At 39.3% G+C, this 14,275-nt stretch overlaps 1 protein-coding gene across 6 annotated transcripts in view; it reads right to left on the reverse strand.

The window, feature by feature from the left end:
- The window catches only part of CCDC85A (coiled-coil domain containing 85A), a 196,088-nt gene that overhangs the window by 34,587 nt on the left and 147,226 nt on the right, over positions 1-14,275 (reverse strand). For 5 of the 6 annotated variants that reach the window (XM_082743605.1, XM_082743604.1, XM_082743603.1 and 2 more), the window contains exon 3: positions 4,623-4,699. The exons of the other annotated variant lie outside the window; for it this stretch is intronic. In XM_082743605.1, coding sequence (XP_082599731.1) covers positions 4,623-4,699 — 77 coding nt within the window. The remainder of the gene's footprint in view (positions 1-4,622; positions 4,700-14,275) is intronic. 6 annotated transcript variants of the gene reach the window in all.

The raw sequence follows: 14,275 nt of genomic DNA on the forward strand, positions 1-14,275 counted from the left end.
CAATGGAATACTATGCAGCCATCAAAAGAAATGAAATCTTGCCATTTGCAACGATGTGGGTGGACCTAAAGGGTATTATGCTGAGTGAAATAATTCAATCAGAGAAAGACAATTATCATATGATCTCCCTGATATGAGGAATTTGAGAGACAGGGTGCGGGGGGGGGTAGGGAAGGGAAAAATGAACCAAGATGAGATCAGGAGGGAGACAAACCCATAGAGACTCTTAATCTCACAAACAAACTGAGGGTTGCTGGGGGGTTGGGAGAGTAGAGATAGAGTGGCTGGACGAAGGACACTGGGGAGGGTCTATGGTAAGTGCTGTGAAATGTATAATCCTGACGATTCACAGACCTGTAGCCTGGGGCAAATAATACATTATATGTTAATACAAATCTTTTTAAAAATGAGGTGGTCCAATGTGATATGTGAGATTCTATCCAGCTTTGAAAATTGAGGATTCTCTATCCACAGAAAGTTTGTGTTTATGTATAAATGTCTATACACAAAATAGGTGTATCACTTTTAAATTTGATATAAAATTCCATGCACGTGCTTTCTACCATATTGGGTCTTTTATCTATAAATATCTACTTACATCATTGCGGGTGACTCCACCTCATTAGATTTAAAAATTTAAAAAACTTCATATACAGTGGCTACATTTATCTAATTCACATAAAATCTTCATTTAGCATTCCTATCATATTAAAAATGTACACAGTGGAGCTGATAGACCAGTTTGAGCAGTTTTAACACTGTGTGTATTATGAGAGGTTCACTGCAATCCCATGAAATTTTTTTCTATGTAATCAGTAAAAAAATAGCCACCTTAGATTATGTGTCCAAGGAAGGATATCCTAAATTCAGGTGATCTTTAATCATCCAATGTACCAACTTTCCAAAAAGAATTTTTGAGATTCGCTGATGTCACATATTCCAAGATTTCCTTCTTTTTAAAGGACTGAATAATATATCATTATATGTATATGCCACATTTTATTTATCCATTCATCTCTTGATGGAAGTTTAGGTTGCTTCCCCATTTTCACCAAAGTGAACAGTGCTGCATTGAACACAAGATTGCTAATATTTCTTTGAGACCCTGGTTTTAATTCTTTTGGGTAAATATCCAGAAGTAAGATTGATGGATCTTCTGGTAATGATCACTTGGTAATATGACAAATGAAATAAGCCAATCACAAAAGGACAAGGATCACATGATTCGACTTACATAAGGTATCTAAAATACTCAAACTCGTAGAAGCAAAGACTGAATGGTGATTGTCAGAGGCCGAGGGGAAGAGAAGGTGGGGTGTTGCTAATCACTGTGCACAAAATTTCAGATATGCAAAATAAATTAAGTTCTAGAAATTTAATATACTTCACACCTATAAATAATAACTGTTACTCACTCAAAAATCTGATAAGAGGGTAGATCTCATGTCTTCTTATCAAATATATAAAGACATTTTATTTTCAAGTAATAAAATAGCAAATAATACTGCATTTGCTGTTATTACTTTAGGACTCTTTTGAAATACTGTGTTCACAAACTGGCCTTAAAGTACTGCTCAGTGATTCTTGTGAGATACTGTAGAAATCACGGCAGAGCAGAGAGCTACATGCTCACATGGGCCCCATGCTGGAACTCCAACCATGCCTGCCTCCTGTAGGCTCCTCTTCACCAGTGGATAGAACCAACTCAATCTTTACCGCCTTTTTTCTAGCTGTTTATGAATTTAAAAAACCCTTCATTCTGGGACTTGGTAATTTCTGATGGATGTAAAACTGGACCCACGCTTTATTTCTACTTAGGCCTCCACGAGGCTAGGAGGAACCTTATCATTTATAAATTAAGAAATTGAAGCCTTTGCATCTAACCAGAGAGAAATCCACAAGCACTTATTACACTCATCTTGTTTACTTTTAAATATGTACTGCTGGGCCAAAGTTGTGACTCTCAGTTCATTATACCTAATTTTACATAATGAATAAAAATAAGCATTAAGGAGATTTCTTCCTCCAGGAAAATGTTTTACATAATTAGTCTACATGCTAAACTATCAGCAAAGAACCTGGCCACAGCCACAAGAGATATCCAATATACTTGGAACTCCAGTGCCAACTATATTCTTTTCCCTGTTTATCCTAAATCAAGAAGATATATTTTTAAACTTGGGAATAAAACAGAATACCTTCTTATCAAGGCACAGAGAGCAAGTTCCTACAATGGGAAAATCAAGTGTTCAGATATTGAGACTAATTTATGCAGGGATATCAACTATTCACATTGAATTGACCTTGCAAGTCAGCTAACATCATGCAGTCAGAAATAGTTTCAGCAGGGAAAGCATGTAATTATTTGTAGTAGCACCAGTAACGTCCAAGAATAAGTCGCCTACACCTTTGTGTTATCCGATCCAAATCTCAGCCTTCCATGAGTATTCCCTTCACAGGATTCTCAATGCTCTGAGACTTACTGTTTAACATCCTCAGATCTCATCTACTGTCTGCTCATTTCACTTGTATTTATACAAGTATTTGCAACTGGTGGTCCTATCATATCTATCTTAGCTATAAATGAAGGCAACACTCTCAGATACAGAAACTTAACAAAATACCGTTTTTGAACTGAGATCTATTGTATTTTTTGCATATATGTCCAACAGTGTGTTTCAAACAGTGGATTTTCTTTTCATTAAAGTACCCTGGACATGCAAAAAACTGTTTAATTCTAAAGCAGTGTTTTTCCATTTTAACATCTCTGAAACCAGCAAGAATCTGATATGGTATAATTGATAACATCTTTTTCCATTCTTAGTGGTACTTAGGATAATGGTGCATCCCACATCAATAACAACTTAAGAGTCAGTAAAACATGATCCTTTCTAGCCTTTTCTTGGGGAGAAAGAAAACCTCTTTGATAGAAAATAGCAATGCATTTAAAAACATATGTTTTTAGACTTCAGCCTGAAAAGTTGTTTAATCTCTTCTACTTCTCGACTGTGCAAGTACTATGTATTTAAATACGCACACTCTTGATATATCAAGTACAGTTGAAGACTCTTCTGATTGCGCTTCAAGACTTCTAACACTTTTACAGATTTTTAAAAATCAATCCTGTAATCATTTTCATATTTGTTGTGCCTCTTTTTAAATAGCATAGCGCACATGCTAGCATTTCAATGTTTGACATGAGCCTCTATTCCCACACAGAGAAACAGCTCTCTCTTTTTTTTTTTTTTTTCATCTTTTCATTTACATTCTCAGTTGCCCCAGAGATGGTACAACCATATAGGATACTCACAATAACCTGATTATATTTTTAGGTTTCTTGGAACGGAAAGAAGTTAGATGTTTTCAGTCAAGGGTCCTGGCACAGTCATACTGTGAATCTCATATAAAGGACAAATGGCAAAGAAAATTTTAAAAATGGAAAGTATAGAAGAGCAAAGAGAAAACTCTACCAGCAGTAACTTATTTTATGATGCAAATAATCCCTTCTGTCAACACGAGTATTGACATATGCATAGTTTGACACAGAGAGATGTAGATTGATTTCATTTAATCTCATGATTTTTAGCCAGATGGCTGGCCAATGAAAGAAAGAGAAAGGCATTCTTGGAGGCAGTACCTGACAGATCAAATTGTCATTAATGAGCAAAAGTAGCTGGAAAACAAAACAAGATTTAAAAAGATCTAAAATATCTTTGCAAAGTGTTCATGTTTATGTGTCTTCTCCGGAATTATAACCAGTCTCTGTCTTTCATTGAACTACTCTTTGCTTAGTTTTTTCCATTAGTCACTTAGGAAATAGAAATCATCAACAGAATGTATAAAGAACACTAGTGATTAATGCTTAGGAAACTCCTTTCATAAAATATTAAAATACTTTACTGCCCCTGTGTCTGTAAAGGAAACCAACCTAGAAATCGGGTAATTTGTTCAACTCTTCAACAAAACATTCCCCGAGAACCACCACCTTGCCCAACATCATTCTCACCAAGATATTTCAGCCCATAGAGATAATATTATAAGTAAAATACATGGTGAGGCATTAAATCCCAGGAAAAAGTGCCACTTTATATTCACCAGGAAAAAGAAATTAAGCCCCAAAGTAAAACTGTCAATTACTGTCATTGCTTTGTTGCACTGAAAGAGTTCAATTAGTTCACAAAGAATTTTGGCAAGTACTAATTTAATTAACATATGAAATCTTCAAACTACCTACAGCTTTCCCTAGTTCATAAGTTAGCAAAATGTTCATTTAAATAAGAGGCCCTTCCCTATATTCTCCAACTACATGCATGATGTATATGAGTAGTACTAGCAAAGTATTTATTACTTCTTTTCATTTTCTCTTTCTCTTGTTCCCTTCCTTTCAAAATTACTTTGCATTCTTAGTTTCAGACATCTGCATCCTTTGGTTGCACACTTAAGAATCCAGATAACATGATGGTCATTATGGAAAGCGATCACACTCTACATTGATGAATGACTATTTACAAAATGATTTCTATCATTTAAAGGAGAAAATGTAATTGAGACTTTAAATTCCAGATAAAATGCTAACAACTCAAATGACACTGACTAGCTATGAGCTTCTGGAAGTCACCCACCTGGGGCAGCATGCGATTTTCTTCCTCCAGCTGTCTTACTCTTGCCTCCAGCTGCCTAACATAGGACAAGGTTGATTCTAAAATTAAAAAGAAAGAACTCACATTATACACACAGGTCTTGTTTAGTACACTGTCAGGATATTTCTGGTTCAATTTATTCAAATCAGGTAGTGACAATGTAGTCTGTTATTTTTAAAAAAAAAAAAAAAAAGGGGGCTTTCTCCCCAGAAAACCAGTAACAAAAGCCATTGAAACCACAAGCACTTTGAACAACTGTACCATGTTAAGAATAATTAAAGGAATTTATGGGGGGTTAGGCTGTAGGCTTTCCTCCACCATGCAGCCCTCATGCAGTCCTCAGAATGTCAAACATCTTGAAGACACTTACTCCTTTTTCTACTTATTTTGGGCATTTTGAGCTTTCAAGGCACTGTCCCCCACATAAGACTTTTTGTAATGTTAATTATAACCAAAGTAAATTGCAAAGTCATATTAAAAATAAAAAAATTAAGATATTTCCAATATCCAGGTCCCTTCATTTTCCCAATAAATACTTCTAGTCTTAAATGCAACATTCATTCTTCTCCCCAATCTCCCAATACCATGGTCATAATCCAGAGAACTGCCACCAAAGGGCTAAGTGGAGGAGAGGCTAAATTTTGACTCTGATTTTGACTGAATGTGACACAGACCCAAGTTTTTTCCAAATCTTTCGGTAAGCCAGCAGCTGACTTTAAAACTCATTCTTGTTTTCATTTCTTCAGGAGCTCAAGTGTGTGCTGACTGGTGGCAATCAACATTAGGCTTAGAGTCTATGAACTCTAAAGTTGATAGTTTTACATCAGGAAAGGATTCACAGGTGAAGGAAAGAGGAGTTGCACGTTGAGGAACAATCTGACAGGAACTCTTCATTAGAGCAACAGAGTTGCCATTGATTCATTACTCAAGAATGAATGCTCAAGACACATAATTCAGGTATAGTAAAATGTACATGACAATAGAATTCCTCCAGTGTATTTCCATAGTTAATCTTAGAGCAGCATCATTAATATTAAACTTCAGTGCATGTTCTTCAGCTTCAGAAACATAAAACAGCAAGACAGACCAAGATAGGAGTGCATTTCGATGGTAAATATTTGGATCCCCTCACAATCTGAAGTTAGAATGGATATTGATGCATATTAATACCTTGATCTGAAATTCATCCTGAAAACTCTAATTTTTATATGGAAATTGGTTATATGAACTCAATTCCATTTTTGTGACCTTCAAAGCAGATAGTATTTTATTTTCTTAAAATACATAAGAAACTTCAGTCCTTAATTTGCAAATGTAACAATTAAGTTCATCCCCCATGGGTTTATAGCATGCCCGGTTTTCACAAATGTTTGCAGAAGGTCCCTATCACTGACATTAATATAACCATGCATCGATCTTACACCAGTGGGCCAGACTTAAGGTTTGAGCATCCCTCATACAAGAAAGACAAGGTAAAGGAAACTGGAGGCACTGCCCAGAAATACGCTTTTGTTTTTTTAGCTCATGAAATGTGAAGAGTTTGCTTTATGGACTCTTCTAAAGGGCAAAAAAAATGAGGGGGGCATAAATGAATAACATATATATTGATTTCAGGAATCTGGTTTGCTCTAGCAAATGAATAAGTGATTTGCAGATCATTAAAATATGAATGTAAATTGCCTGATTTACAGTTTTGCAAGCCCCACTCTCTACTCTAGGGAAACGACCACTTGATAAGGGCCATCCAAGTGAAAAGTTGCTCAGCAATGTTCTACTGACACCATGAACAAGTATAATTCTTTTCTTGTGTACTCATCATTTATACCTCATTTTTATTTTCCCTAAACTGCACTATCCCCAAAGCCTTGATACTTTGAGCAGCTCAAACGACTCTACACAGAGTGCTTTGGGTGACATTTGAAAATGCCACTGAACGGATCTTAATTCAGTAACTATCTTCAGTAATTTTAATCTACTTCTCTTTTTAAAGCTTTTTCAGTTTACATATTCAATGGTTTCATTAAGTGTCTACCTATATTAAGGAATACCTAGCATGTCAGTTCAAAAAAAGAAGGTAAATTTTTGAACTGGGAAAACATTCCTTAAGTCCAATTTTTAATGTCAAGTTAAAATAGATGAAATCCCCATCTTTGTTTCTCAGCATTCACTGCAAAATAGGCTGGGACAAAAAAGATAGGAAACATTTTTAGACTGGTAAAGTAATTTTTACAGATTAGCTTTACAAGATAAAGGCAAAGCTAAGGAGGGTTTAGAGTTCATTCATTCAACACAGCACACACTGCCCCCGTCACCCGTCACCCGTCACCCGTTTGTGTCAGACCCCTTCCTAGGGTTGAGATGAAGAGAAGGCCAGTTCCTGCAAGACCATGTTTCTCAGAATACAAATTCAGCTTTAGGATTACACGCCCATGTTTTGTGTTCCAGAAGGCCCTATTGTTCCAGGTTGTCTCTGTTGCAATTCTTACCTAACAGTGAACAGATATCACAATAAAAAAAACTCCTCAGGGGATTGGGGTGGAGTTGGGGGGGGGGGGCAGGAGACAGGAAGAATAGCTCATGCACATGCATAAATAAGAGATTTCCCACTGATAGTTCTTTTATTCATCAAGAACCTGATTATACAATTTCTTAATGGGAGTGGAGTAGGCCAACATTTTTCTGGGATATCACTGGGTCCTCAAGTCCCTATACAAAAAACCATCCAAGAAACCACTCAGTCCTTCTGCTGTGAAAGGAAAGAACAAGAAACATTTTGTTAAACTTTTAAGCTTGTGAGATTTATTTGTTACTGTTCCACAGGCTAGCCAAGCCTGACTAGTAGTAAGTAGCCAATAATGGGATAGAAAATACATAACCATTTAAAAATAAGATATAATATGAATAAAGTGTAAGAAACTCTATACTTTTATTTAATTATGCTTAAAGATTTTATTTACTTATTTATTTGAAAGAGAGAGCACCAGTGGGGGTTGGTCAGAGGGCGAAGCAGACTCCCTGCTGAGCAGGGAGCCCAATGGGCAGGAGCCCAGGGAGCCCTGGGGCTGGATCCCAGGACCCTAAGGTCACGACGTGACCTGAAGGCAAATGCTTAAGGGACTGAGCCATCCAAGCACCTCAAAACTCCCTACTTTGGAAATCCATCACAATGTATATCCCAGTCTTAGTTGAATCCTGGATAAAACACTGGAATAGTTTCCTTATAAGAAAGAAAAGGAGCCCTTTTATGCTACAACCTATTTGGCCATGTTGGTACAACCCCTTCCCCAGGCTGCTGCTTCCCCTTTCTTTCTCATTCAAAGGATTCCCAAAGTGGTGCCACCTATCAAATAAGCTGGTTTTCCATTACACGCAGGGTATGAGGACTGCCGGGAGGCATTAGGCTAAGAAAAGTATCTGACAAACACTGGCATTCTTTTTTTCTTAACTGAGGTATAGTTGAAGTACAATGTTCTACTAGTTTCAGGTGACAACACAGCGGTTCCACAGTTCTCTACATTCTGCCATGCTCGTGGTGTTCTTTTTTATTATTAAGTGATACCCACAGACACATGCGCATGCAGCCCTGAATTAGAATGTCCTATGATTTGAACTGATCATCCCATCTTCTACCAGCGGCCGACAGCTGTTAAAACTTCCATTTCAGATGGTCATTTGGCTTTCAGAGCTCTGAGAATGAGGCTCCAGAGAAAGAGCCGAACACTAGGCTCTCCTAGATCTCCCTAGATCTACAATGTGTTCCAGAAGGAACCGTCTTTCAGAAGTATATAACCAGCTGTGGGGACAGAAGGGAAAGTAGAGGAAACGACCCAGTAATTGAAATTCAGTGCGAAATCGTGCGAAACGTGAGCCCAGAAAGAGGTCAGTATTGGCTGCTGTTCTCGGGAAAGAGAAACTCGAGCTTCATGGATCAACAGAAGTTTGCCAGGCCAGAGAGATGAAAGCGTAGCCACAGGACGTGCAAGGACCAGAAGCCTAGAATGATCCTGGTGTAAACAGGGAAGAGGGAAAGGAGGCACATGGAGGAGGAGAAAGAGGACATATTAGGGAGAAGGAAAGGCCAAGTTGCTTCCCACAATCCAGGGTAGGAAAAACCAACATCAAAACCCAGTTACACAGATGGTGATTTGCTTTTAACATCCCCAAAAGGTATTTTCTCTTTCCACCATGGGAAACCGTGGACACTGACCCACTAGAAAAGCAAAGTTAAGCAAACAATATTGATGTGAAAAGCCAATGACCTTGTCAAGATGTTCTCTGGGTAAATCTTGGGTGTATTTTCAAAGCAGAAGCGATTTATAACCATGTATCTTACTTTTCTTTAAACCTACAGGTCAAAGTCCACAGCCCCTCTCCCAATAAGACAAGTGCAAGAAACGGTCAACAGTCACAAGAATTCTTAAGTTCCTGTCATCTAACTGGTGCCAGTTTCAGAACTGGAATGTACCTTAGAGGTTTCCTAGTTCAGCCTATCCCTGATGCACTGAGTCATTAGGCAGATGAGAGAATAAAACCCAGAAGGTACTAATTTGGCCTCTAACACTGAGGATTAAATACATTAAGAAGACTTTGTTTCATTGCTGGGGCATCACAGTGATTTCCGTCTTGGGTCTTTTAATCATAAATGGTATCAAGCTTCTTACGTAGGTAAATTCCAAGTTCTCCTTTCTCCCTCATTTTAGACATTCTAGATGGATCTTTATTTAAAATAACTTGATATTTTCTTTGGACAACATCTGGGACTTGATTTGCCTTCATCTTACCTGAAATGCTTTCAATCACACAAAGTAGCTCGACTTTTTCCTCTGCTAATTTGAAAATACTCTGCTCAAAACGTTAAGCCCTCTCACTTTCCCTTGCTTTCTAAAGCGGCATTTCTCTTTGTAAGGGAATATCCACTCTTGAAATTGCCCACGAATTACTCTGATTATTGTACATAGAAGGTTTATTGTTGGTAGTTGCTACTGTCTAAGGTTTGTCAAACTTCTGAGTGGTTTTGATTAGATGAAGTACCATCGGGTCTCCAAAATTTCAGGGCAGAAAATAATATCTAGTAATGGTCCATTCTAAGACAAATTACAGCATTTGGAAGAGCAAACAGGAAGAAAATCACTTGGAAGACTTTTGTGGCTGCGGGTTTATAGATGGAAGCTTTTCGATGGCCCTCTCAGAGTCAGCCCCCTCAGCCAGAGGCCAATGACCATGTGATTTAAATCTGGAGGCAATCTCTTCGATAAATCCCAACTTCTAAGGACACTGCTTGGATTAGTTCCAAATTAATCCCACTGTCTGCAGGCTTTTGCACATTCTTGGGAAAATTACTTCAGAATTATTATTTTTAAAAATTATTACTGTTCCGACTTGAAGTGTTTCTCTTTTTTCCTCAGGCAAGCAAAGGTCAGCCTCCTACTTGGAATTCATATTAGCTTCAGAAATATAAGTGATTACATTTCTCACTATAATTTGATGCCTTTCTTATTAAAAAAAAAAATCTTGTTGGAATCAGCATTTTCAGATTTGCTTGGCTATTTAATTCAGCCTGCCCTATTCATGGACAGAAATCTTTTTTTTTTTTTTTAATGGAAGTTTTTTTTTTTTTTTTAATGGAAGTTTAATTGTCCTAAGTAAAAAATGATGATCAGGTCTTGCTCCAATCCGTTATCTATGGGGCTCCCTCTGGGCCAGCCTGAAAGAGATAGGAAATATTTTCCATCCTGTTCCTCCCATGTAGTAAACTGGTACTGGTTATCCCCTGGCCCCACATTTCTTTAGGTCTGAGTCTCTCCGAGTCCTTCCCCTGGCCAAATACTCACTCTACTCTGCCTAGTACTCTCCTTATTCTTCTATGCATGATATGAAAGACAGCTTTCCAATGACTAGAACATCACAAAACTGGAGTATACTGCTTTGTACCATAATGGGCTTCACATTATTAGAGGAGTTTGGAGAAACCTTAACAAGATGCTGCAGAGGTATCTACCTATGGATGCTCTCAGGGCTGTTTGAAGTTCAGTGATCCTAAATTTTTAAATTCTTCCTATTTTATGAATCTCTTCTCAACTCACTTGCTAATAAATCCTGTATTGAGTGCCTTGTGATTTCTCTTTATCTACTTGCTCTATGTTATTTTTTCTCGTTTTCATTTTTTGCCCAAATATGCTACATGAAAATATTCCCTAAACTTCACACGGTGACTGGTGCTGTTCCCTAAGGGGGGTTAATTCAGATGGGTCAATTTACTTTAATTCCAAGACTTCTTCAATCAACAGAGAGTGACCTCCTGTATGCCAGACAATGTTCTAGATACTGGGGATATGGCAGCAAGCAAAAGGTGGTGAGAGTCTGTGAGTTCACGGAGTTTGCATTTGGGATTAGGAGGCGGAGGGAGATGGGCAATGGAAAGAAAATACAATGTTCTGGGAAAGTGATCTGCGCAACGAGGACAAGACAGAGTACTGGTACAGCGAGATCTGGGGAAGTACAGCTAGGTGAGGGAGCATGGCCCGGAAGAGCTCTAGTGCTAATGTCCTACTAATAAGCCAGCTACGTGAAGACCTGAGAGAAGAGAGTTCTAGGCCTGAAGCAAGGTTAATGCACAGGCCCAGGCTGGGAAGATTTGAATTCTGGAATGCAGTTGTGAAGGGGGAAGTGACAGCCCCCGAGACGGATCCGTCTGTCTTGTCACCTTCTTCTCCACTGCTTAAGTTTTTGAAACACTGTCCTCTTTTTGGCTTTTACCCCCAGGCTAGACTTAAACCTTTTGACCAACAGGCTTCTCTTGTGATAGAAACGTCTAGAACATGTTCGGTTCTGCTCTCTCACACACCCCAGTTCTCATCCACCTGGAAATCCTATGGACCTTAACCCCAAAAGATCCTGAAAACCCAGCCTCACCAGAGTCTCCTAATAAGTATCCCTGCTTCTGTTCTTGCCCCCTCTCCCAGGTCCATGCTCATTCAAATTCTGTTTCAACCCACAGTGGTTTTCTTTCTAAATGTTAAGCCTGCTCATTTCTTTCTCCACTCAGAACTCTGCAGACCCCCACCATTTTCCTCCACATAAAAGCCAAAGTCCTTCAAAAGTCCAGCAGAGCCCCATATGATCTGGGCCCCTGGTACCTGTCAACCTTCATGCCACCCCACCCCATGCTTCAGCCACGCATCTGTCTTTCTGTCCTCAATACCCTAGGTGTGCTCCTGCTTTCTTTTGTTCTCACTTTCTGCAGGGCTCCTCCCCCAGAGAGCTGCTTGCTGAATTCTTCACTTCCCACAAGTCTTTGTCAAAATCTCAGATTCTCCATGTGACTCACAGAGTCCACCTCATTCTATCCAACCCCCCCCCACACACAAACACCTCCACTTCTACCCTAACCTTCCTGTGCTCCAAGCCTGTTGTACTCACTTTTCTCAAAACGCTTCATCACCTTCTATCATACAAATTAACTTGTGCACACGTTATCTTTACTGTAGAAGTTCAGTCTCTCCCCATCAGAGTGTAAACTCCACAAGGCAGAGACCCTCGTTGTGTTGAGGGATGCCCCCCAGGTGCCTAGAATAGGGTCTCTTACAATTAAAATGTACTGAATGTGTCACCCAGTTATGCCAACAGTGCCCTGAAAGGGAATTATTTTAGAGTACAGGTAGACACTTATCCATCACTCCAGGCAAGGCAGGATTCATATTTAAATGGAGCTATAAATAAATAAATAAATAAATAAATAAAAGGAGCTTGATACCAATTCCGTTGTGCCATTTCAGAAACCTACTAGAGAATGCGAAACTTTGGGTGGAAACTCGGCATTGGTTCTCAAATTATGCCAGATCAAATCACTGGTGGGTAAGTTCAATAAGAAAATGTGAAATGGGCCAAGCAGGCTAAAAAAATTGTGTGTGTGTGTGTTGTGTATGTTATGGGGGTGGAGAGGAAGCAAGAACAAGAAAGAGGTAAACAGGGAACGAGAAGGAGAAAGAATAGGGAGCAAAGTGACAGAACAACAGTTGTGAGGATGCACAAAAAAAATGGACCATTTCTACCACTAATTGCTTAGAAGACCATATAAAATATGTCTGGCTGCTGGAAATCCACTTGAGTTAGTACGCTGGCATTTTGGTTAGCATGGCACCTTCACTGAACATCTCCTCCCAGCCCCCCTCTGTGGGGGGTGTCCTGAAGGTCCAATGGCACACACACCGCTGTGGGGGTACCGGCAGGTGTCCGCTGAGCCTGAGGGAAGGGCTCGGAGCTGTCAGAGGGCAACTGGACCAGGACGGTGGTCAGTGGTCCATATCAAAACAGGTTATGTTTCTTTGAGAAGGGAAAAACCTGTCATTTAAAAGGTAAAGGAATCAGAGCAAGGGGCTGTCCTGTTTATTTCAATTAGAATGAAGGCTGAAAATACCACATCTCTTTCCAAGACTGCTCTGACACAAAACATCACGAGTGCCTTTCTCCGAGTGCCACAACAAGTCCTGTGTGTTTTTAAACAGTTGAGATTTTGTTTCATTTATTGTCGATAAAAGAGGAAATCATTAAATGGGTATGGAAACCTGAGGATCTACATATAAGTCAATTTAAAAATTAGAAAAAAAATAATCCTAACTTTTATACCAGAAAATAGTCACCAAAGATTTGTCCTAGTCTCTCCTCTTCCCAAATGAAAGTGTTTTTAAAATGGGAGAAAATGGCACTTGTTACGTATTTGCTGTCACCCACCTGGCCTATTCCTTGGTAACAGATACATGATGGTTTCAGCCTCCCTTTCTCTCTCTCTCTCTCTCTCTCTCTCTCTCTCTCTCACGTAGCTGGAGGCTCTGTGTGCCAAGTTCCTGCCTTCCAGTTCCTTTCTGAGTTGCCTTATGACTAGCACAGACCTATGTGCTATGTGGTGTTCACCTATGTGCTACAAGGTGTTCAATAACTTACTGATGAAGGAAGGAATGAATGAATGTCCCATCACCCTGTACTCAAGAGCTCCCACTCCTATGCAAAGCTTGTTCTTCTCGGATAGTTTGAAGATTTTGTTTATTTATTTGACAGTGAGAGAGATCACAAGTAGGCAGAGAGGCGGGGGGGGGGGGGGGGAGGAGAAGGCTCCCCGCTGAGCCGATGGATGGCTCAATCCCAGGACGCTGAGATCATGACCTGAGCCGAAGGTAGAGGCTTTAACCCACGGAGCCACCCAGGAGTCCCTCTTCTCGGACAGTTTGAAGCCATTAACTCTACATGCAGTCAGATTTTCACCTTGAAAACACACTATAACATGCAATCTAAATTGAAGTCTGATTCAGAGGAACGTTTTAGGTCCTAACATTGCCTTCACTTCTACTATTCTCTTTGAAACCATCAGCCCCACAAAGGAAGCACTAGGTAAACAGCAATAAATTGGCAAAAGGATGGGGGACTATATGGAAAATATATCAAACTTTAAAAAGCTGTTTAGCATGAGTACCATTTTCACAGCTATTCGGGGTTCAAATATGTCTTACTTTCCACTGTTACGTTGTTGCTGTCCTTGTCATTTCCTAGAGAAAATAGCTGCCTTTTACCAAGGCCAGAGCATAAAAACTGATGTCATTTTAATAAATGTAACAATTTTTTTCAATGTAGGAGGCCCCCTT

Source organism: Mustela nivalis, assembly GCF_964662115.1.
Source record: "Mustela nivalis genome assembly, chromosome: 8".
In the NCBI taxonomy this organism is placed as follows: Eukaryota; Metazoa; Chordata; class Mammalia; order Carnivora; family Mustelidae; genus Mustela; species Mustela nivalis.